The 25,653-nt window shown below is 39.9% G+C and overlaps 1 protein-coding gene across 6 annotated transcripts in view; it reads left to right on the top strand.

Moving 5' to 3' along the window:
* Positions 1-25,653, top strand: part of LOC135205053 (actin nucleation-promoting factor WASL-like) — a 250,054-nt gene that overhangs the window by 210,659 nt on the left and 13,742 nt on the right. For all 6 annotated transcript variants that reach the window (XM_064235319.1, XM_064235321.1, XM_064235324.1 and 3 more), the window contains 2 exons: positions 44-429; positions 23,431-23,517. In XM_064235319.1, the coding sequence (XP_064091389.1) occupies positions 44-429; positions 23,431-23,517 (473 nt within the window). The remainder of the gene's footprint in view (positions 1-43; positions 430-23,430; positions 23,518-25,653) is intronic.

Genomic DNA, 25,653 nt, shown 5'->3' with positions numbered 1-25,653 from the left:
CTCATAGTACACTGCCAGAATTCTTTTATTTTTGTTGTTGCAGGGTCTAAGAAGAGTCCCCTTCCACCACTTCCAGCCTCGGAGGCTTATGGCTATTTACCTATGGCAGCACCACCCATTCCGACTCTTGCCAAAATGGGCCCATCACTCAGAGTGGCGCCACCTCCTCCTGGTACTGTACCTCGTCCTCCACTGCCACCACCTGGGGATATACCACCATCACCACCTGGTGGTATACCACCACCACCACCTGGGGGTATGCCTCCACCACCACCAGGGGGTAAACCCCCACCACCACCTGGGGGTATGCCTCCCCCACCACCTGGGGGTAGACCCCCACCACCACCACCTAGCTTTGCCAGCCCAGCACTTTCTGACCCTCATTCAACTCTCATGAGTCAGATACACACAGGTGGCTGTCCTCTGAAAGTAAGTGCCTTCATTTTTTTCCTCTTTGTGAATTATTATTATTCAGAAACTTATCCTAGTATGGAACAAACCCACCACAGGGGTCACTGACTTGAAATTCAAGCTTCCAAAGAATATGAAGGTGTTCATTAGAAATACATAAGAAGAGATTAATAAATTACCAAATAGAAAAAAAAATGGTTAAAACAAGGAGAATAATATTAGGGTACAGTGGACCCCCCATATTCGCGGGAGATACATATCAGACCCATCCTGGAGTAGTTAAAATCCACAAATACTTAGAACCCTCTCTAAAAATGCTTATAACTGCCTGTCTTGAAAGTTCAAATACCATATGTATACTTTAAATAACATCCTACTTCAAATATACCTTAAAATACTAAACTATTACTGAATTAATCTTTGACATTATATTTTTGTACATGCAACTTCCCCGGCAGATATATACTTAGCTTATGTCTCTGACGTCCGACAGAAATTCGAATTTCCCGGCACACGCTGCAGGTAGGTCAGGTGATCTACCCCCCTGCCGCTGGGTGGCAGGAATAGGAACCATTCCCATTCTAGAACCAGATTTTCTCTGTCGCGGTAGTGTCAACATATGTTGTTGCTACCTCCTGACTTGATTTTCGTTTTTCATCGCCATCGATCTTCTGGGCTGTCTTTTGCAGGGAAGTACTGGGTCTTTGGTTCGGCATACGCTTTTATTAACTTTTTAATGAATTTGGCTTCGAAAATTTCGAAGAATATATGACGTGTAACTACAGAAATTTTCGTTAGACACTCACATAGTTTGCAAGAAAGGGAAATATTAATATTTATTCATTAATATGTGTAATAAGTGTTAGAATTGATTGAGGAAATAAACTGACTTCCTACTTTAGGGAGTCAGTAAAGCATGTAACTAGATACGTTTCTTTTAAAAGATTTTTGGATACTCGTACTAACGAGCAATTAGAGTATTAACAGTACTAGTAGTGTTGCATCCTCATCACCTTCTTACTTCGCAGAAACTTCAAATTCATAATTGCAATTTGAAGACAAGGATTGTGGCTCAAAATGCGAGCTATTAAAAGGTAAGAAGTGATTACTAGTGTTCCCCATTGCAGTGGAGGTTGCGTCTGATCAGCTCAGTCTCGTTCTCAGGCCTAGACCTCTTTCAAGCTCCCAAGCCCAGAGGAGAAGGAATGTCGAAAGCCGTAAGGAGGTTTCAGAGAATCCCCACCGGTCAGGCATCCCCTCGGCAGGTTCTGTAGAGCGTCCCAGACTGCCAAGGATAGCCATTGAAAAGGCATCCTTAAAAAAGTGCGTCTCTTCATCTTACATCTGAAAAGTGAAAAGACGAAGAATGTATACGTTTGGAGTTTGGATGATCTAGCGCGTTCTCTGAAAACTAAGAGAACACTGAGCAAGAGCCAGCCAGGAAGCCGCGTTCCAGCAAGCTAGCGTGAGCCACATTCCAACAGCCAGCAGCGAGCCGCGTTCCTACAACCAAACGCGAGCCGCGTTCCAGCAACTGAGCGCGAGCCGCGTTCTAGAAAATTTTTCTTGGCGCAAGGCGCCTTCAAAGAGACGAAGTGTTGAACGTTTCCGGGCAAGAGGCTCTTTCTAAAAGGGGTCTAGTAGGCTCTTGGAACTATCAGGGCGCACGGGACCTTCCACACAAGCGGAACGTTCCAGGAGCGAGTCTCCTTTCTAGCGTGCGGAACATTCCAGGCGCTCGGAACTATCCAGGCGCTAGGCGCAAGGAGCCAGGCGCAAGGAGCCAGGTGCCAGAATATTCCAAATCTTCTTATGAGAGAGAGGTCAGTCGCGAGGCTCCTCTTTGAGTTTTTAACTTGAGCAACTTTCCCCTGGCAAAGGTGCAAGATGTCGCACAGGTGGCCGTCGCTTTTGTCAGAAGGATTCTGATACTAAGATAAGCCATTTTTTCATTATTCAGAAGACTCCTGTGTTTGGCATTCCTCTCAATGCGGACTCTCTTCTTCATTCATGCTCTTCCCTCGTTATGAAGAGGCAAGAGCTTTGGGAGTTTTCTTATAAGAATCTCATTGACGTTTGGGTATGATGGCGGATAGGAAATATCTACTTCCTTCCGTAAACCCTACAGGTGAACAGGAATTCTGTCTCTTCCGCGATTTATGAGGAAATCACGAAGATTTAAAGAGTTCCTGGATTAATTTCCTTCCTTAAGGAGATATATATACTCTTTCTATCGTTCTATTAACGAAAAGAACGAAGATAGTAAAAATTTTTCCTTTCTCTATCTGCCTCGGCAGGGAAAGAAGGTAGTAGAGTATCTGCTGTATGAGAATACGATACGGCAAATCATAAGCACATACCGTAGTTACTTCTTTGCTGAGCAACTCAATTACCAGTATCCTTCCAGGAATTTCCTAGGAAGGACTACACTTAAAGGGATTGTTAAGACAACACCTACTTAGCTTCTAGATTTATCGAAGTCTTGTTTCGCTTAAATATGCATTAATAAGAACTTCCTGAAGTTCGATAATAATTTTATTAGATACCTTTATTGAATGGAGTAGCTGGCAACTCTGGAAGAGTAAGGCCAGACGGCTAATGGAGACTGCTATCGCTTAGACCAACGCAGTACCGTGTAGGTGTCGGTCATGAGTGGTCGGTTACATGTCTCTCTCCTGCGGGATGGAATGACTAACCGTGTCTCTCCCCTACAATCGCGGTTTTAGCCTCGGATTGAGGGGATAGTTAAGCAAACATAAGTAAAATATTGTCTGCGTTTTGCTAAGAAGCTTTCAATAAGAAAGATATTACTACATTTTACCGTAGGTAACATTATTAAAGGATTCTAACGCAGCGGAACTCTATATTATATAATGCTCTCATGCTTACGAAAGCATGGCTTATTAGAGTACATGCTTAGTGAGAAGATGAATGTAGTAGAGAATTCACTTTAAGACTACGGTATGGTCAAGTCTTATGCACATACCGAGGTTAACTACAGAATTCCTAGTATCCTTACAAAGGTTTCCTAGATTAATGCTGTTTACCACAATGTGACAGTATTATAAAGGATTCTAATACGGCAGAGCACGATATAATATAATTCTCTCATCCTTTCTAGAAACGCACACAACCATTTTAGAATCGGATATTGCTCAAGAGAAGATGGGTGAGTCGGATGGGAAACATTCTCTTAGTGGCAGAAGTTGTTTCCCTGAATGGACTATACTACGTAAATAAAAGTTTTTTTTTCCTACTAAGAACGGAATTAACATGTGAAGGATGTTGGGTACCATAAAGGCACAGATGTTCTGGCACATAACCTAAAAAGAACTAGAAGGAAGCGCCAGCCTGGCGCAAAGCGTCAGAAGCGCCAGCCTGGCGCAATGCACCAGAAGCACCATCCAAGATATTTTCTCGTTTTAGCGAGTTATTAACCTAAGAGTCCAGTAGCCTCTCGGACAGCAGGCTCGGTAACGGCAAGATTCGTTCCTGATTTCGTTACCCATTTAATCGGAAAGGGTTCACTTACAAGGAAGGATGAAATTATTTATTTTAATCACTTAGGCCAATTCCACGACTCTCTCATATCACAAAGAGCATCGAGAATCTCTTTTTTCGCCCCTGTTCGCGTTAACAAAAGAGAACCTATTTGGGAACAGACACGGAACGTAACGATCCTTAAGAGGTTCGATGCAAGATTTTGCATGTCCGTGAGAACCTTCTCGATCGAAGATAATAACTGTTAACGTATGTATAACATTTATTGAAAAGAGTTGTGAGAACCTGCGGAAAGTCTTCTTCATAGATCTCTATTCAAGGTAGAAGACGAACAGGCTTCCTATAGACTGCTTCCTTTTCCTTGAACCAAGAGAGGTAGCAATATACGACATCTTTAATTTAAAGAAGGGGAATAAACTTTAGTCTTTTTTCCCCTAGTTATAAATTCTTAACAGATATTAAGATAAATGGGCATCAAAGGAAGAGAGGATGAATGCCTCATTTTGGCCTTAGAGAGGGTTTGGATTCACAAAGAAGTCCACGTTCTTCTCACAGCATGTTTCGTAAGGCTTTTCCAAGAGTATCTGGATATTCTATCATAATCTATTATAAATAGACCTGAAAAACCTCTCCACTCTGAGTCTGTCCGCGTGCAGACTGACCAGAAGTGGACATGAATGAGAGGATTTTTCAAGGTAAATGACAATAGTCATGACTAAGACATAGAATTGCTGCAGATCGTGCTAGATGGAATGAGGAAACTGTCCTCTTCCGATGCCTCTGTGAATCACATAGCGAGGTTTTTTCTTCACTTTCAGAGGGAAGAATCACCTATGTATATATCTTGGTCATTTCGCTTTTGCGAAAGACTGTTTGTCTTTTCTTACGACTGTTGTTCGTAAGCATTACTGGTTCCTTCTTTTCTCCTCTCTTATGTGGTATCTTAGTAAAATGGTTCTTCTTAGTGTAAAGGAGATGATTCAAATGGATAAGTTGATAATAGTACAACAACTTTATTTCTGCACTCCATAACAATAGAGACAGTTCGGTCAGGAGACCGTTCCGTTTGATCGATAGGAATGAACTAACTTCTTAGAGCATCACGTTGATAGCGATACATTAGCTATCTCAGCGATTCACATAAAAACATACGTAGTCCGCCGGCTCGGAAGTTACAAAGTTCCGGCGCAGGTTAACAGGTCAACCGCTTCCCATGGAAGTTGTTATGACTAGTTGACAGAAATGTAAAATGATTATGTTTTCAAACAAACTTAAACCAGGCTACTGCAAGCATTGCATAGCGTGATCTAGATTTGATTTAGTCACGTAGGACGCTCCTAATTCGCCAATGACCTCAGGTCATGGGTTTTATTTACAGATATGTAATTCTAAAATGTATTTATTACATTAGGCTCGGACTGTTACCATTCAAGCCTTGAATAACAAAAGTTACTTTAAACATGGTTTCTTAGGAGTGTGCTCGTAACATATGTTTAGATATAAACATAACAAGTGATTAAATGCATAAAAAGGTTCTGTTACATACCCTTTTTGGACATATTCATAAACAAAGATAAATGCATGGAAAATATAGATCCATGTTTGATAATAATAATTATTAGGTACCAAAAAAATCAAAAGGTTAACATGTATACATGAAGATTATGGTAATAGGTAACCTGATTAAGAATAGCGGTTACTGGGAAACACAAACATGATCATGGATAATTGTTAAAGAGTACTTGTCACTCTTTGTAATAGATAAATATAAATGTACAATGGTATAACAGTATAAGTGTGCACAGATTAATATATAGGGCTGGTATATTTTGTTAGGTGCCCGAAAAATACTTTTAGGAGTATATTAATATATATATATTGGGGTATAATATTTTATTAGGTGCCCGGGAGATACTTTAACTGTTCAAATGCAAAGGCGTGAGTCTTTCTTGTCCTACATTTTGCCAGCGTACAGACCGCTTTTCACACACAACACAATTCCAGACAATTTTCCTAGGCACCAAGTGAAATGGCCAGTTTCAAGCGGCCCTAAATGTATACGCCTTAAGCGCAACAGGTACGTCATCTGGATGCGGCAACACGTTTCCTTGAACATCCTTCTGTGTACGCCTCAGCCTACGCCAAGCAAAGATGTTGACGGCGATAACCAATATGGCCGTCACGCTGAACACGGCCAGCAGCACGTAGTAACAAAGATTTTCTCCACCTGCATAAGTCGGTGACGCGTGGTTCATCTCAGCCAGTTGCGTCAAATGATGAGCTACCCGCGCGTTGTATGGGAGAGGTAGTGATGGGATAATTGTAGTCGCCCAGGTATAGTTCGCAAAATACGTCTTCTCACGTATTATCGTGTTGACCCCTCTGACGGTGTAGTTTGTAGATGTCCCCGTACAGCCATCAGCTGCTACAAAGACTTGTGAATGGGCGGTGGTCCCGTCCGGGCATTCGACTTGAAAACCGTCGTTGTCGTATCGGATCCAGGAGCCATTATTCATTCTGTAATTGAACTTATTATTGTAAAAGGGATAAAGTTTCTTCAGACAACCTTCGCGTGTATGAGAGAGAGAGCCGTTTAGCACTATGCCTAACTCACATGAATCCACTGATATAGGATAGAATTCAAAAGAGTCAGCTGTACAAACTTTATTATTCATGGCTTCTGAACAGTGAGTGAGTTTATCTAAGTCTTTAATGACTGTAAATGATTTCCTATCAGGAGAAATCAGAACACGTCCCGTCAAATTGGATATTACTGGACTTGAGTTATTCGTCATGAAAGTTGGAAACGGTGCTATTTTGTATGATTGCCAAGCATCGGAAGAATCAAAAGGAATGGTGATCATAATCCTATAATTTTCAACGCTGACCGATATTAGGCTATAATAGAACTCTACTTTATGGGCGTCTAATAAAGGAATATAACCTAGTTTCTCCCGTCCGTTCTCCAAAGTTAACGTCAGATCTTTAATAGGCAAAAGGTGTGGAGATAACACACCCTTTGTTGCTAACGTAATAGCTTCTACATAGTCCTTTGATTTCTCAATAAAATGTGATATTTTGACACGGATATGATCTATTTTCGAACTATAATAAGCTAACGTAGCCAGCAAATGTTGAACTTCCATAATCTGATCGATATTACTAGAATGTTCGTTCACCAAACTCATTATTTGATTGATTGAAGATAACTGGCTGCGAAGTTCAGACAAAGCTAATTCGGTTTTGTGTTGCAAAAACTCAATTCTTTTATTTTGATTATTTATCTAAAGGCGATTTGAAATTCCTAAGCCTAGACTCACAACAGATCCCAAGATGTTTAGTCCAGCAAGAATAAGCGGGTTGCGGCGTTCGAGATTATTGTGCCGCACAGACCACATCAGCAGGTCTCGAGCAAGTTCTTCTGCCTCAGCGGTTTTATTCTGCAAGTCGTAAGATAACATTTCTGCGACACTTAGGGTTTGAGCTAGCGAAATCTCTGAGTTAGCATGAAAATAACGTTGGTGCATTTCCTTAAGCGAAATGGCAAACCTCAACAGGTCATTCTTTAAGTTAAGGACGTCATCTTCAGGCAAAAAGATAGCTTGCATGTCTACTTCTATGACTATATTACTCGATGTAATGAAAATGTCTACTGTTCTTTCGATAATTGTGCCATGATTAAAAACTATTTCTTTCGTCTTAGCGCTCTTTCCATACAACAAAGATATCTGAACAAACACCATCACTCCCAACAATAACAGATTCATTTTGGAAACCTGCAATGAGTAAAATATATGTAATAACTCATGTTAAAGAATATGTTTACATACAAATATGATATATATATATAATATGTATATATATATATATATATATATATATATATATATATATATATATATATATATATATATATATATATAAATTATTATACAAGTTTCATAAATACAACCATTTTTCCCTCACTCCATCTACCTTTCTTTAGATTCTGATATGTGCCAATGGAACTATTCTCATATCAGTGGGTTGGGATACATTTTGAACCCTAAATCTATTGGCCGTTAATGTTTCTAAAATGTTAAACGGGCCTTCTAACTTAGGTGTCAATTTGTAATTTAGTCCTTTACGTACGTATACTTGTATGTGTACCTTATCGCCCACGGCATATGTTCTAGTTGGCTTAGCTATTTTATCATGATTTCTTTTCATTATAATTTGTGCTTCTTCTAAATTCTTACGAAGTATATTATATCGACTTATGCTTGCATCCATAACATCCTTTAGAGGATTTGATAAATTGGTTGTTGGCGTTAATACATGGAAAGGTGTTCTAGCTGGGATACCGTACAGTGCCTCGTGCGGTGTCATTTTAATAGACACATGATGTGAGTGATTAAGTTTGCTTAGTGCTGCAGGTATGGCAATGTCCCAGTTGGGGTCTGCCCCCCCTAAGGTGACCCTTAAAATGTTTAAAACCTTACGATTTGCCCTTTCCACTAGCCCATTAGACTCTGGGTGATAGATCATGGTATTGATTTTCTTTATGCAAAGGAATTCGCACAAGGAGTTAAGGAAATGATTATTGAACTCCCCGCCCAAGTCTGATATAATGGTGTGTGGAATTCCATGTTTACAAATGTAGCACTCGTAAAACTTCCTAGCGCACTCTACTGCGGTTTTTGTTTTTAGCGCTATCAGTTCTGTATATCGAGTCAAGGCATCTATGATTACTAGGAGGTGCTTATTTCCTCTGTCTGACTCGTAAAATCCTGTTAATAAATCTAAGTGTACTCTTTCAAAGGGTTGATTTGGCACGGGGTAAGCCCCTAGGCTGACAGGTGTCTTCGTGTGCCCTTTGTATTCTTGACAAGTGCGACAATTTGCTATGTGCTTTTTTATATCTGTAAGCATCGTATGCCAATAAAATAAAGATTTGGCTTTCTGTGACATTATGGAAAAACCCGGGTGTCCATGCAGTGGATTTTCATGCAACCATTTTAAGACAGTGGGTATGAGTGAGATAGGTACCACCACCTGGTTGTTATTCAACTGTGGTGTGTTGCGGGTTTTTCTCGTCACGGATCGACACAGGATATTATCTTTGATTATATAATTCTGCTGCTTATACTTTATATATTCCTTTTCCTTCGGATTTCCGTTTAACACATTTATGATTCTTTCTATTTGCTGATCTTTTCTTTGTTCCGTCTGTAATAGTTCAGCACTCCAGCCCAGATCTTCCTGTTCAGATATAGTTTTAACAATGGGCGTGGAGGTTGAGATATCTATTAATTCAGCTAATGGCTCTGTACAAGATGACGAGGGGTTGCGTGATAATGTGTCGGCAATGATATTTACTTTCCCTGGTAAATACCTGATCCTCGCGCCAAAGTCTTGGATGATCATGTGCCACCGAGTTCGCTTAGGGCTGTGACTAAAGCCTTTAAAGAAGTCGGTTGGGGCTTATGATCAGTGAGAACCTTGACGGGATAACCGTATATTATGAATTTAAAATGTACTAGTGAATTAACAATAGCGAGCCCTTCCTTGTCTATTACTGCATATTTACTTTCGGAAGGCCTCAGTTTACGTGAATAAAAAGCTATCGGGAAAAACTGTTTATCATATTGTTGAAGCAATACACCACCTACTCCTAGGTCTGAGGCGTCTGTTGCAATAAAGAATTCCTTACCGAAGTCAGGAAATTTCAAGATAGGAGAACTACACAGTTCATCTTTCAATTTATCGAACGCCTGTTGATGTTTTTCAGACCATATGAAATCTACGCCCTTCTTTATAAGATCGGTTAGGGGAGCGGCTATGATGGAGTAGTTCCTAACGAACCTCCTGTAATACCCGCTACACCCTAAAAATTGCTGTATTCCCTTGACGTTTGTAGGTATCGGGAAGTTACGGATAGCCGATACCTTATCATGGACTACTTTAAGACCTTGACTAGACACCGTGAAACCTAAATAGACTAATTCTGTTTTAAAAAATTCACACTTACTTATCTTTACCCTTAGGTTATGCTGCCTTAGTCTTTGTAGCACTAACTCTAATTTACGTAGATGTTCTTCTAAGGTATTAGAAAAGATTACTAGGTCATCCATATAGGCATGTAGGATATCTCCTAACAAGTCTCCAAACACAATGTTTATCATTCTAGTAAAAGTTATAGGAGCACAACGTAAACCAAAAGGCATACGCAAAAATTCATAATGTCCCCTGGCTGTGCTGAAGGCAGTGTATGGGATACTCTCTTCTTCCAACAGAATCTGATGGAAGCCCTTTAGTAGATCCAAGCTGGTAAAATATTTGTTCTGACCTAGTAGAGATAAAATATCGTCAGTACATGGCACTGGGAATCGGTCAGGGATTATTTCCTCATTTAAGCGACGAAAATCGACGCATATCCGCCAAGTTTGATCTTTTTTCGGTACTACTATTAACGGAAAATTATAAGGGCTGTTTGATTTCCTAATGACTCCTTCCTTTAGCATTTTACCTACTTCCCCAGTTATCTCATTCTGAAATTTCATAGGAAGTCTGTACGAAGGTACATAGATTACTTTCTGTTTGTCCTTTAGCCTTATTTGATGCTCGATGACATCCGTTTTTCCTAAGGTTCCATCCGTAGTGGAAAAAACATCATGATATTCAGTTAAAAGATTCAAAACTTTCTGCTGAATTTCTTCTTCTTGAGTGTCCTTATTGATTTTATTTTTTATAGATTGCAAAAGGGATTCATCCGCAACTGATTGAGCGTGATTGATCTCAGCTACGGTAAGAATGCGATGTTTATAAACTTCCACATCCAAGATATGTTGATTTTTGTGGATTACTAAAGTGGTATTCAAATGATTACAGACTTCGATGTTACATTGTTGTTGTGAGCCGACTGTATAAATGGCTTGTGTGACGGATAATCCGTGTGTTTTCAGAGTGTCGGAAAGGATTAGCATTTCAGATCCCGGCAAGGTTTTCTTTACACGCACTAATATGTTCGAAGTTACGTTCGGCTCGAGAGTTTGCGTGCAAGCTGATATTACGGGTGAGCGAGAATTCTGTTGGGTCGCATGGATTATTTCTTGGTTTATGAGACAAGTGATTGGTTCTTCGACATATGTTACTACTCTGTCTGTCTCCTTATTATCTAAAACTGATTTTAGGGTATTAGAAGACTTATAGAATTTTCCTTTGATATACACGCCGTGTTTTGCAGGGGCTAAGGTAATATTTTGAGTGCCCATAGATGGGTATCCGATAATTACTGCGGGACGCTTACCGACCTTGTACTGAACATGAGTTACTCCTACCACATTTAATTCATTATTTCCTATACCCGAGAGTCTTACTCCGGACTTCTCTATAGGGAAGTTTGAAAAGAGTACATGATGAGTCCTCAAATCCATGATATTACGTGGACTACCAGAATCAAAGAACAAAGTAAATGACTTTTGGTCCAAATTTACTGCATGTAAGGTTGGTCGTAACTCGTCTTGACTTATAATTGCATGAATTTGTTGCAAATCTACGGGAACCTGCACAGATTTTTTTAATTCGGCCGTGTGTTTCATAGGAAAATCGATTGCCTCACAATGATCTGATAAATGATTAAACTGATTATTTGATACAAAAGATGTTGATATGGATGACCCAACATCGTCCTCTCCCCCCTTGGAGCGAACTACTTGGTATTTGCTTTGTTTAGCACCCCTTAAAAATTTGCTTGACCTTGCGAGTTCTGGCTAGACGGCCCAGGAACAGAGGTACCTGAAGCACGATTTGTTTGGTTCTGCTGTTGAGCAGCATTCCTGTTTGCTTGTTTGTTTTTATAGTACTGAGGACCTTTCTTTTTGTTTACATAGGCAACTGTTTGCGTGTTTTTAGGATTCTGCTGTTGATTCCGCGAGTAGCATCGATTATATGAATGTGTGGTACTGTTATGAATTGAACAAAAACGCGTCCGACAGTCTGACATTACGTGACCTGGCCTATTGCAATTGTAACAAGTCATCCCTGCTGCTTGATTATGATTAACTTCGTCTACTTGTTGTGGCTTATCCTCATTTTTTGCAAAAGCTTGAGTAAGCAAGGGATCAAGGTCAGTACATTTAGACATGTGTGCTTTTATCTGTTTATACACACCTAGTTCCGTACTGTCAGGCGTTAGCTTTTTAACACAACACCGCACTAAAGCTACAGGCAACATGACTGCCATACAGATTAAATATATCAAGTGTATGAACACATTCACAGCGATATTGGATCTTGTAACCCACGTGGAGTTACGTAAGTTTTTCTGATGTTCATTTAACCGGTCGGCCATTACTGCCTCCCGTTCTACAACACTAGGCTGAGCCATAGAAGCTTGTTTACGCGTAGAACTCGAAGAACTCAAACCTATATTTACCTCCAGGACCTTGAACAGGAAAAATTAGTGTCCTGAACCAAGTTAATTTTACTACTGGATTTTTGGTTTTATAGGTGTTCCTCTTGTATTCGTGTTTTTTCCGACTGATACGATACCTAACTGTTTCACTAACACTGTATAGATACGAACGTCCACTGCGCAAACGCATATTCAATATAAAATAAAAATGTGTTGCAAATAATAGGAAAATCCCCCAAAAAGATAACAGAAATACAGATAATTTGATAAAGATATTATACGGAGAATTCCTGCAAGAAAACGATTCGCAACAACGAGAAAAAGAATCTGCGGGCGAGAACTTGTAGTTGAAGATTGATTCCTGTAATGAATGAAGATTAAGATGGCGAACAACTCACCTCCTGTAATATTGGACGATCGACTCCTGATGAACAACACTTCACTGAGAAAAAACCTGAATAGATAAAATTCTACTTAGCTCTGGGTTATATGGGGAAGGATTGTTGACATGGGATGACGTCACAGTTTCCTCTCTCCCGCGTCGGAAGTCGTGATGACGTCACGGTCTCCTCCCTTCCTCGGGTTGCATGAAGAAGTCCAAGATTGATGACGTCACAGCCCCCTTCCTCACGTTGCTTCCTCTTGGCCTACTCTTCGCGTCCTTGCTAGTGATCGCGCGTTGTTTCCTTTATGTTTCTTCTTTCTGTTGATGTTTGATGCTGCTCCTCGTCCGGTGTTGATTCTCGGAGATATGTGATAACAGTCACTCAATCGTCGATGTTGATGCTTGTTTTCTTCTCGATGAAGGACATATCTTCGTCTTCATAAAATGTTGCGTTGATTGAAGATCCCGTTTCCTCTGTTTATTATTGACTTATAGCTGGAAGTTGGTGATTGCAGTTCTTCGGTCGGCTGATATGGGTCTTGTTAATGTTATTCTTCATAGAGGCTGCCACCATTCTTGGTCATTTCGCTTTTGCGAAAGACTGTTTGTCTTTTCTTACGACTGTTGTTCGTAAGCATTACTGGTTCCTTCTTTTCTCCTCTCTTATGTGGTATCTTAGTAAAATGGTTCTTCTTAGTGTAAAGGAGATGATTCAAACGGATAAGTTGATAATAGTACAACAACTTTATTTCTGCACTCCATAACAAGAGAGACAGTTCGGTCAGGAGACCGTTCCGTTTGATCGATAGGAATGAACTAACTTCTTAGAGCATCACGTTGATAGCGATACATTAGCTATCTCAGCGATTCACATAAAAACATACGTAGTCCGCCGGCTCGGAAGTTACAAAGTTCCGGCGCAGGTTAATAGGTCAACCGCTTCCCATGGAAGTTGTTATGACTAGTTGACAGAAATGTAAAATGATTATGTTTTCAAACAAACTTAAACCAGGCTACTGCAGGCATTGCATAGCGTGATCTAGATTTGATTTAGTCACGTAGGACGCTCCTAATTCGCCAATGACCTCAGGTCATGGGTTTTATTTACAGATATGTAATTCTAAAATGTATTTATTACATATATCTGCTATCAAAGAACGCAGTAAAAGGCTATACTCTGTCTCTACAAGGGGAATTAGAGATAACCGAGGATTAAGATCTTCGGGATCTTATACGATACCGCAATAGGATATCATGTACTTCGAATGGGATCTTTTTGTGGCCTCAGATTCCGTGTTCCGACAAAATGGAACTGCTCCTCATCAAACTTCTTTGAGAAAGTTTATGAAGGAATTCTTTGTTTCTCTTAGCCCTAAACGACCAAGAAGACAAGTGAATTTTTTGTGCATTGGAATCTCGCTTCAGATTCAATGGAGACTCGGCAATGGGTTCTTGCCAGCATAGTATGTCTAGCAAAAGAACTAAAACCCTCTATTCCTGACGCAACGCTTTCAGATAGAAGTTTCGTTGCCCAGGCAGGGTACTTACATTTTCATTTACAGAAGAAGAGATGGTTTAAACATTTGCCTACAGAGTCTTCGGGGTGCAATGAGGGCTCGAAATGCTTCCCAGAAGGTATTCAGAAGGATAAAATAAGAGCTAGAAATCAGGATTCCACCCAATTTCAGCTCTGAGTCTCCTTCGACTTCCAGACTCCTTCCCTTCCTTCGGGCAAGGATAGGGAAGATTCTGCAACGAGGAACCTCATCAACATGTAAAAAGAGATCTCGTTAGCAAAGGAAGTATTCACGAAGGATCCTCCTTGGAGGAAGACTCTTCTCTCTCGTATTGTTAGATATCCTGTCGTCTACTGGATGTAGCTGACTACAATCACCTCCCCTTGCCAGGGGCCAAAAGCTCAAAGGGGAAGAATTTCTTCCACCCTTTTCCAGTCTCCTGATAAACTATGTGGTTGTTCAGGACTCTCGGACAATGTAGCGCCAGCCAGGCGCCAAATGCCAATACAGGCGAAAAACGCCAGAGGCGGACAGTTCCAAGGAACTCTGTCATGGTCGGATACTGAGAAGGAGCGGACCTCCAACCTGGCGCAAATGCGCCAGAGGCGAACAAATCGGACAGATATAAGAGTGTCCGATGTGGACATCGCCAGACAGCCTAGAGACTCTTCCAAGCTCCAAGCTCCAGCAAGTGTGGAGGAGCCAAGCCAGGCGCGAGGCGCCAGCCAGGCTCTAGGAGCCAGCCAGGCTCTAGAAGCCTGCCAGGCGCCATCCAGGTGCCAGGCTCCTTCAAGGCTAGGCTCCAGTCAGGATTGAGGATCCATCCAGGCGCAAGGCTCCTTCCAGTAAAGAGAAACCTAAAGCTCTGTCATGTAAAAGGGCTAGTCCCCATTGATATGATACAGGTAAGGCTCTGCCATGTAAGTGGGTCAGCCCCCATTGGCACGATCCGAGAAGGCTCTGTCGTGTAAGCGGGCTAGCCCCCATTGATATGATCCAGAAGGGTTTGTCAGTCATAGGTCCCTACCTCGCTGAAACTCTTGAGGCATGCAGACTCATAGACAGTAATCATGAAGTCTTCTGCCAGGCTCCAGGCGCAAGGCGCCAGCCAGACGCAAGGCTCCAGCCAGGCGCGAGGTGCTAGCCAGGAGGGAGGAGCCAATCAGGCGCCAGCCAGGCGCGAGGTGCCATCCAGGCGCGAGGCTCCAGCCAGGCTCTAGGCGCCATTCAGGCGCAAGGCTCCAGCCAGGCGCGAGGCGCTAGACAGGCGCTAGGCGCCTGCCAGGCACGAAGCGCTAGCCAGGCTCCAGGCTTCACCCAGAAGAGATCTATATCAAAGAACGCCCTGGCCTTCTTTGAGACAATGTGATCTCCTAAGCACTTGATAAGTGCATTGATGATTCCTTCAAACAGCTGAGAATTAAAAGCGCATGAAGTGCGAGCTTTTCCGAATTCTTGTTCTTTCCTTAACAATATGTCATAAGGACATATTAGCTGTCACATACGGGAGGTGCAACTCTGTGTTGACTTCCCATTATCCGAAGGATGTCAAGATAACCTACGAGAGATCCTTCTCTCTTGGTTGATACGTGTCTGCGGATACATTGCTGGGATAGGGAGCCGATACTGATCCTTAACTAGTGAGTTAAATTTTATTTAACGTCGTGTTTTTTTCTTTGGGTTGTTTGAAAGGAGTTTGGGGATAACTCTTTTCAACTTAAGCACTAACCCTCGTGTTAGGATCAGGTGATCGGGATCGGTGTTGTGCTCCTTAATTATGCCACTAGGCATAGGCATATTGTCATGTAAGAGGCTCTGTCGAGTAAATGGATAAGACGCCATCGACAGACCCACAAGAACTCTTAGCCATAGGTCACATCCTCGCTGAGGCTCTTGAGGCGAAGCAGATTCCTAGGCATTAGCCATGGAATCTTCCGCCTGAACAAGTAGGAACCAAGGTTTTATTTATTTATTACCTACAACGTATGTTGTTTACCTGTCTATTCAGTAAATAGTTGTCTCTTACCCACCACCAAGGGTGTCAATCAGCTAAGTATATATCTGCCGGGGAAGTTGCATGTACAAAAATGATATTGTTAGAATACAATAAAGTTTTGTACATACTTACCCGGCAGATATATACGATGAATGGCCCACCCAGCCTCCCCTCAGGAGACAGGTGGAAGAGAAAATCTGGTTCTAGAACGGGAATGGTTCCTATTCCTGCCACCCAGCGGCAGGGGGGTAGATCACCTGACCTACCTGCAGCAAGTGCCGCGAAATTCGAATTTCTGTCGGACGTCAGAGACATAAGCTAAGTATATATCTGCCGGGTAAGTATGTACAAAACTTTATTGTATTCTAACAATATCATTATTATTATCATTTCAAAGTCATCTTGAACATTTTACCATTGAAAATATATACGTATGTACAGCCAATAACAGAGAGGAGAGAGAGAGACCATTGGATAGGAATTTTTCAGAGAGAGAGAGAGAGAGAGAGAGAGAGAGAGAGAGAGAGAGAGACCTTACTTTACAGACCTTACATCTTGTTCGGGTTGCCCCAGGTCCCTCAGTGTGAGACACCTCTAATGTCTACCAGAGAATTGCTAATGCATCTTCCGGTATATTTTGCATCTTCCAATCTTGGATGGTCTGGGATGCAGCTTAGATATTTGTCGAGCTTATTTTTAAACATATCTACGCTTTCTCCTGATATATTCCTCAGATGAGCTGGCAATGCATTGAATAGACATTGCATTGTCGATGCTGGTGTATAGTGGATTAATGTCCTGTGTGCTTTCCTTAGTTTTCCTGGTAAAGTTTTGGGCAATATTAATCTACCTCTGCTTGCTCTTTCTGATATTTTATAGCTCCATGATGTTTTCGGCAGTTTCTTCTATCTGTTTCCATGCCTGTATTATCATTTAGCGTTCTCTTCTCCTTTCTAGACTATATAATTTTAAAAATTGTAGTCTTTCCAAGTAGTCAATTTCCTTAACTTCTTCTGTTCTAGCTGTGAAGGACCTTTGTTAATTCTCTATTTGTGCAATATCCTTTTGGTAATGTGGGTACATCATACTGCAATATTCAAGTGGACTATGTACATACGTTTTATAAAGCATAATCATGTGTTTAGCTTTTCTTGTTTTGAAGTGCCATAACAACATCCCCATTTTTGCTTTGCATTTTGCCAACAGAATTGCTATTTGATCATTGCATAACATGTTCCTATTCAACATCACACCAAGGTCTTTAACCCTTAAACGCCGAAGGGGTATATTAAAAATCGTCTTCCGTGTGCCGAGGCGTTCTCGGAGTGAGCGCGGAAGCGGAAAAAATATTTTTTTCAAAAAATCACAGCGCGCTTAGTTTTCAAGATTAAGAGTTCATTTTTGGCTTCTTTTTTTTGTCATTGCCTGAAGTTTAGTTTGCAACCATCAGAAATGAAAAAAATTATCATTATCATATATAAATAATGCGATATATGATAGTGCTAAAACAAAATTTCATATATAATTGTATTCAAATTGCGCTATGCACAAAACGGTTAAAGGTAACGAGTTAATTTTTTTTTTGTAATGTACACTAAATTGCGATCATTTTGGTATATAACACATTGTAAAACGATAAAAGCAACACAGAGAAAATATTATCACAAAATAATGCATGAATTCATTATATCTATTTTCTTTTCAATTTGGGTTAGTTCTTCTAAGTACTCTATTTTTCATTTTGAGTTACTTGTAACTAAACCCTGCGCATTCATCACTATGATGGTTTGTGTGTTATCTCCTTCATTTAATATGGGTAATAATAAGGATTTTCCCATGTCTCTTTCCTGTTCTGGTATGTTGTTCTTTTCTTCATTTCTAGAAATTCTGACATTAAATAATCCAACTTTTCCAATATATTTGATCTTACTTTTTCATGATTATTCATTTTGTGTATGAATCTGCAATTATCTCCATATGTGCACCATCCCCTGGCATCGTATATACAGTGCTTGTTCTTTGCACTGTATCTTGGAGCTGATGCTTGCATTCTCGATGCTGACATTCCATAGCGCGGTGATGACTTGTTTTTTTCCTTCAACTCATGTTCTTTGTTCCTTTCTTTATTTGTTTCTTGTTTATTTTGGATTTTATTATTTAACTGATTTTGATTCATGGCTACTACAGGGTGCATATATTTACATTTTTGTTGAACTTACATCCTTTTCCTTCTTTTAAGTTTTTGCATATTTTTGGATGTAGATGTCTGCATTCATCCTCATAACTATCTAGGTATGCACATTTGCCATAAATCTCATAATTGTGACATACCTTGGGAAGTTTGTAGTAACTTCTTTCACAGAATCTGCAATTCCCTCTTTTCAAAAGAGTGCAGACTGTGCTTTTCTTTTCTCTTGTCTTGCCCTTTCCCATCAGTATGAAGATCTAGGTAAAGTCTCTTTGGGATTTAATTTTGTGTTGTCATGTCGTAATTTATTTCATCGTATGTATGCTGCTTTATTGCCTCATATGTAGTATCTATGAGTATCTCTGCATCTATACTCTTGTCCTGCTCTTTGTTTTCATTATTTTTTCTCGTGTTATTATTTCAGTTTTATTTTCTTCTTTTCCATTTTCCTCTTCTTCCTCTTCCTCATCTTCTTCATCCTTTACTATTTGTACATTGTCTCAATTTAATAACATTATCTATCCATGATAGACATATTGAGTAAAATACTCTTGTATCCTTACTTGTATTTTGCTGGACTTCTGCGCATTGAGGATGCGTGAGTATGTTGCATGCATAGCATTTCTTGATCAGGTTTTGTGGATTTACAATGCTATACCACACCTTACACCGTTTACATGCTTTAGGCATTCTTTTTCCTATTGCATCAATTAGTATATTCACAATGTTCACCTTATTCATTTTCTTTGTTGGAATGTGTTGATTGATGTAAATTTTCTTTATAAGTCTCTTGACCACTTTAATTTTATTTGGTACTCCTTCATTTATTTTCATAATATTTTCTGCTGACTTGTCCCAGATTGAAGGATCATATCCTTCCAGTATGTCTATGAACATTTTGCATCTTTTTGGTTAGGGCTGTTATTGATCTCATAGATGAGAAAAGCCAGTTCCCTTCCTGCTAACTCATCATAATGCATATCTGCAAGGCATGTGAGATTTTGCCATTGCTTCCCACAGTTGGAGCTCTCTGCCATCCTGTGCGAATTTTCAATAATTCACTCGATAAACTAACTTAGTAGATGTTTTATCTTACTATTCTCACATTAATCTTATTACCAACAGATCACAAACACTTTTAGCGACAGATTGCGAACACTTGAAATAACTCCAGGTACTGATGGTATGATGAGGAAGATATCAAAATGAATGCTGTGGAATTATCTCCTCAAGAAGGTAGCATCGTGTGATGTTAATACCATTATATGCATGGTGGATGGTGTTGCATTACTGCAACACCATTAAAAGAAACATATAGTCAGGTTACAGATCAGTACTTTGGCTTGATATGATTCTGTGATCCTTGTATCTGATGGCTACACAGACAAATGGTCCCTAAAGTCACACGAACCTTATCAAAGAGGCCAAATGACATCATCAAATGTTGCCCTTTCTGAAGAAATTCATGGAAAATGTTGCCTCCCGTTCTGCTCTCGACCCTGGACGTCTCCCGTCATCAGAAAGCGCAGCACCTTTTCATGCATTGAGATTTCTTCTGCAGGTGTCCCATTGGAAATATTTGGACGTAAAATGGGTGTTTCAGGGGAACACATTGATTCTGGTCAAAACTGACCTTCAGCCAGGCCCACCTCATCTCCTTAAGTACATTCACTGCAAATGTAAAATGTCCTCAAAAAATACCTGTGGCACTTAGGCATGCTCTTGTTGGAAGAATGGGCTCAACTGTGTTTTAGCTCGTGGTGACTGTAGAGGCAAGGACTGCCAAAATCGATTTGTTGTTGCAGATGTCGATATCACAGACGATGGTGTCAATACTTACATAATGGATCCTTAGACTTAATAATCATTAATAACACTGCTGGTTAGTTTTCAAAACACAAGAGTATATACTTTTGTTTCATTCTTTTCTCTGTTGTTTTAAATTTTCCTCCAATATTTGTTGCAAAAGTGTTAGGTTAGAAGAGTTACGCTGTGCGGAAGTCATAAATATTGAATTATGAAGACCACTTGTTGGACCGTTTGGGCCCTAGGCCCCTGTACATTCTCCTGACCTTCCTTATGTTCAGTTTGTTCAATATATCTTTGAATAAAAAGCCAATAGTTGTGACTAACCTTAATATTAATGTGGAATTCTTGTTTAATGTGATGGGATATGGAATCATTTCTGTAGACCTCCCTCTCTTCAAACACAAGCAACTTTTTCCCCAAATAAGGCAAAGTAAGGCATATGATTTTTCAAATTTATGTAAAATTGCACTTTCAATGCTGTTAAATATGTTACAGGGAAAAAGAATTCCAGGTTGACCGTCATTTTCAGCTAATTCGACCACACTAGTACTAGTTGCTCCCTTCGGGCCTAACATGGAATGGTTCCCTGATCTCATAACCCTAGTGTCAGAAGCTCTTCACAGAGATTCCTTCGAGGCACAATCTTCTGTGTCAACCCAACTTCCAGAGACCACACTCAGTAGGGTCCCTATCTCTTCTTGGCTGGAGACTATTCAGTATCTCCTGCGAGTGAGAGGCTTTTCTTACAGAGCAGCATTAGAGATGTATGGTTTTCTCAAAAGATCTTTGTCAGCCGTACACCAGGGCAAGTGGGCCGTTTACTGTGGTGAGTGTTGTCAATGGAGTCTCTCTCCAGTCAGAACTTCTATTCAGCAAGTAGCAGACTTTCTTGTTTTTTTCTGTAGAGAGAAACATCTTTTCATGTCTTCCATCAAGGGCTACAGAGCTGTCTTGAGTGCAGTTTTACATGTGAGGAATGTAAGTTTTTCTTCCTCATGGGAGATTTCAATGCTTCTCAAGAGCTTTGACCCACCTTGCCCTCCACAAGAACTTACACCACCCAATTGGGACCTGACTTTGGCACTGGACAGCACCTTTGCTCTGTTCAAGCCTCTACACCGTGCATCAGACAGGAACCTGTTGCTGAACTCCATGGCCTATTCTTTGATGTCAAATATAAGAGGGGTTGGATGTCTGTAGCATTTGAATTTGTCCTGGAATTTGTGGCTAAGACTCAAAACCCCTCTTCTCATGATGATAGATTTGAATCCTTTTCCATTCCATTCCTTAATGACTGTTGACAACAATCCGGATGAATTGCTCCTTTGCCCTGACAGAGCACTAAGCTGCTATCTGAGAAGGACTCCCCTGAGATCAGGGTGACAAAGGCTTTTCCTTAGCACTGTGCAGAACAAGAAAGAAGTGTCTGAAGAATATGATCTCCTTTTGGCTTCATGAAACTATCAGACAAGCTTATGGTTCGACTTCATGCCCCAGTCCTAACACAGTGCATGCAAGAGCACATGATGTTAGAGGGTTAGGCCATTCATTGGCTTTCAAAAAGAACTTTTATGTTCAAAGGATTTTAAAGGCAGTCACATGGCGTTGTCAGACCGCCTTCACTTCACTTCTATTTGTGGGATGTTGCCCACAGGTCCTTTGACACTTTCCTTGGGTCCGGTGTATGAAAGTGAGAATGAATGAAATGACTGGTCTCTTTCCTTTTCCTTTCTCTTCTTCTCTACTTGGTGGGCAATGAGAAGTCATTCCATCATGTGCTGGATCATGTGTTATACAGGTGAGACTGCAGCTTTTTTGCTTGAGTTTTGCTTATTCCTACATGAGTATTAAAACTTTTGTAAAAGCAAGTTCCTCCTCTCTCTAGCAAAGGGAGAGAGGATTGATAGCAAACTATTGGTGGCTACGAAGGTTTGTTGCGCCTCAGCGGCGTGGTTGGTGTGGTATTGGCGTCCCACCTCGGTGGTTGCTGGTTCGATTCTCGGCCATTCCATTGAGGAGTGAGAGATGTGTATTTCTGGTGATAGAAGTTCACTCTCGACGTGGTTCGGAAGTCACGTAAAGCCGTTGGTCCCGTTGCTGAATAATCACTGGTTCCAAGCAAAGTAAAAGCACCATACAAACAAGCAATACATTGTCACAACACATTGTACAAAGGCCCAGAAGTCTGACTGTCAAATAATAATTTATTTATCACGTCAGAGGCTGTGGTTCATTTCCATGGTTTCTAGAGGCCAGGAAGAGTTACCAGGTGTGTTGAACCTCCAGTCAGTTTCAGACTTTCTTTCCTCCCTCCAAAAGTGAGTCTATCCATAAGTTAAGACCCAGGTTTGTTTTGCATTGAACAAATGACAAATTTTTAATCAATTGGTATTTTTCATAGCTAATAAACCTGCAGCCTTAACTTATAGTGCCCACCTCTAGCCACCCCTCAATCAAGTTACTGGGCTGGATGAAACTGAGGCATCATCTCTGAATCATAAGCGATGGAGGCCTACAGTTGCCACCTAGACCTCGTCGCCACCAATCCCAAATTTGATTAAAACTTTGTAATTTCTATCTTGTAAAGACCACACCCTGACCAATGTCTTGAGATTGAATGTTCTTTTTGTTGGCCTTCAATCATATTTTTTCCTCAAAACCAGACTACAGACATAAGACACTACATGGTTTTCTGAGTTCAGTTTAGGATTTAGAGGATTGTTGTATGAAGAAAATACAGTTGTCAGATGTTTGATTAGTTTATTTTAGCAAAGATCTTTTCAAAGTACTGTGTGTTTACAGAAAAACAAAACAAATGCTATGCTTAAAAGTTAGCTCCATTATTCTGTACAGAACACAGATGACAATACTGCCATATTGTTTTGTTTGGCTTATAGACATATGTGACATTTTATTCACTTGCAGTGCTTCAATTTGATTTTGTGTTTTCCATCAAAACAAGTAGAAAATTAAAATGATTAAAATACTGGGCTAATGTTTAATGATCGTCGTCCTCTGAAGTATACCAAGAAACTCCTCAACAAAGACTTTGGGTTATTCAGATGAAAATTTTGAGGTACCTTATTGTATTCTCTTTAAATTATGCTGTATTGATAAAACTTGTGTTGCCTTTATTTTGGCCAGTAGTAGGAAAATCAGTATGGTAATGTAATTCAGACTATAATATCATGGTGCTCCTTTTATAATCCAAGCTTTTTTTCCTACCAGAAAGTGAAACTTACTGAAAGGCAACCAGTAACAGATTCAAGGAGTCAGCTTTTGGAGCAAATCAGAGGTGGACTCCAGCTGAAGAGTGTAAGTAGGCAATGCATTTTGTCTGTTTCAGTTTTGCCAAGTAATTTTTCATTGGAAGTCACTGAAGGTGCTAATCATTTTTATGTGAGCTTTTTACCTCCATAAGATATCTTTACATGAGAAACAGTATTATTCTTTGTCCGTAGCATTGGGTTATGTATAAATTATGATCCCTACAATCAGTATATGTACTGTATTTGCTTATGGAGGGCATGGAACTGGAATTATTGGTATTGTCTCTATTTCAAATGGATGGCCTTGACAGTGAAGCATTTTTTACTCAAGTCTTGTAGTGAAGACCACGAGTTACCCAAGACAGATAAAGAGTTCAGCCACTGAATCCTAAGATGTGACATACAGTACTTGGAATCCCTTTCTTAATGTGTCTACAATTGCACCTTTTCTTTCGAGGGAAGGACCTTTAGCCACTGATTATAGGTTAAGCTGGTCTTAATATAAATCATGTGAGAGTGAATATGAATGCTATTGTGAACTTATAAATACCAATATCCAAACATTTGCCAGTGACTAAATACTCGACCACAAAGCTTCAGTAAAGTTGTGGTTATAAACTTGTGTTTTTATTGGTTACTAGCTGTATCCGGCCATGTGTTGCTGTGGCCCAGTCTGGTTAAATGGAAAAGAAAGAAAAGAGGAAGCTCCTTCCTCTTACTCACTCTTTCTCTCTCTGACCATCACTGTCTCTTTCCCTCTTTCTTCTCACTAATACCAAATTTCTCTCTCTCTCTCTCTCTCTCTCTCTCTCTCTCTCTCTCTCTCTCTCTCTCTCTCTCTCTCTCTCTCTCTCTCTCTCTCTCTCTCTCTTTTCCTCCTCCTCCTCCCTAACACCCCGTCTACTCTCTCACTTCCACTCTCTCTTATTCTCTCTCTCTGTCAACCCCCTTCTCAATTATGTATGAAAAATTTGTAAAGTAACTAAGTCTACGGGCACAACCACCCCCATATTGCAGGCAGAACCAGCTCCATTTCAGAGAATCCCTTTTCACCCCCACCCTCTTCTGAAGGGGGAGGTAGGATGAAACCCCATGATACAAACTTGTGTATTCGAATGCAATGTTGTTTCAAAATTTCAAAGCAATCGGTGAAGAACTTGAGGAGATTTAAGATATTGAGCAAATGAAATACAGATGATAGAAATGTTTCATGAGTTAAGAACAGTGGTTCTCAAACTATTGTGAGATTTTTTGTATGATGGTCTCTTTACAATTTTCAATTCATTACAATTGACGTTACAAACTATAGTGCGGTTACAAGACACTTTAATCAAACGATTATATATTCAGAAAATGGTAACATTAACGTGCTGAAACAAAACTGTTTTTTTAAAAACAAGATTGCATAGTAAAAAACTGGAAACCATAATCTACTGAAACAAAAACTTTTATATTTGACAACCAATTAATTAACCCTTTAACGACGAAGTGGCATAATAAAAATCGTCTCCCGTATGCCGGGGAGGTCTCAGAGTGAACGCCGAAGCAGAAAAAATATTTTTTTCAAAAAATCACAGGGCGCTTAGTTTTCAAGATTAAGAGTTCATTTTTGGCTCCTTTTTTTTGTCATTGCGGGAAGTTTAGTATGCAACTATCAGAAACGAAAAAAAATATCGTTATATATAAATATTGGGATATATGATAGCGTGAAAATAAAATTTTATATAATTGTATTCAAATCGTGCTGTGAGCAAAACGGTTAAAGCCCTAAGGAGTTAATTTTTCCCCGTTGAATTGTACACTAAATTGCGATCATTTTGGTATATAACACATTGTAAAACAATCAAAGCAACACAGAAAAAATATTATCACAAAATGTTGCATGAATTTGTAACGCGCGGACGTAAAAAAATGTTTTTTTCAAAAATTCACCGTAAATCGAAATATTATTCTAGAGACTTCCAATTTCTTTCAAAATGAAGATAAATGATTGAATATTACTATACTGTAAGAGTTTTAGCTTACAATTGCAATTTTTTTACCATTTCGGACGAGTTAGAGTTGACCAAATGTCGAATTTTTATATATATATTTATTTATATGCAAATATTTCGAAATTGAGAAAAGCTACAACCATCAATTATTATTTTTTTTATTCTACATGAAAATGCGCACATTTTCA

The sequence above is a fragment of the Macrobrachium nipponense genome, chromosome 48 (genome assembly GCF_015104395.2).
Source record: "Macrobrachium nipponense isolate FS-2020 chromosome 48, ASM1510439v2, whole genome shotgun sequence".
NCBI classification, from domain to species: domain Eukaryota; kingdom Metazoa; phylum Arthropoda; class Malacostraca; order Decapoda; family Palaemonidae; genus Macrobrachium; species Macrobrachium nipponense.
Note: the sequence above shows the minus strand (reverse complement) of the source record. Positions and strands in the feature narration are given on the sequence as shown.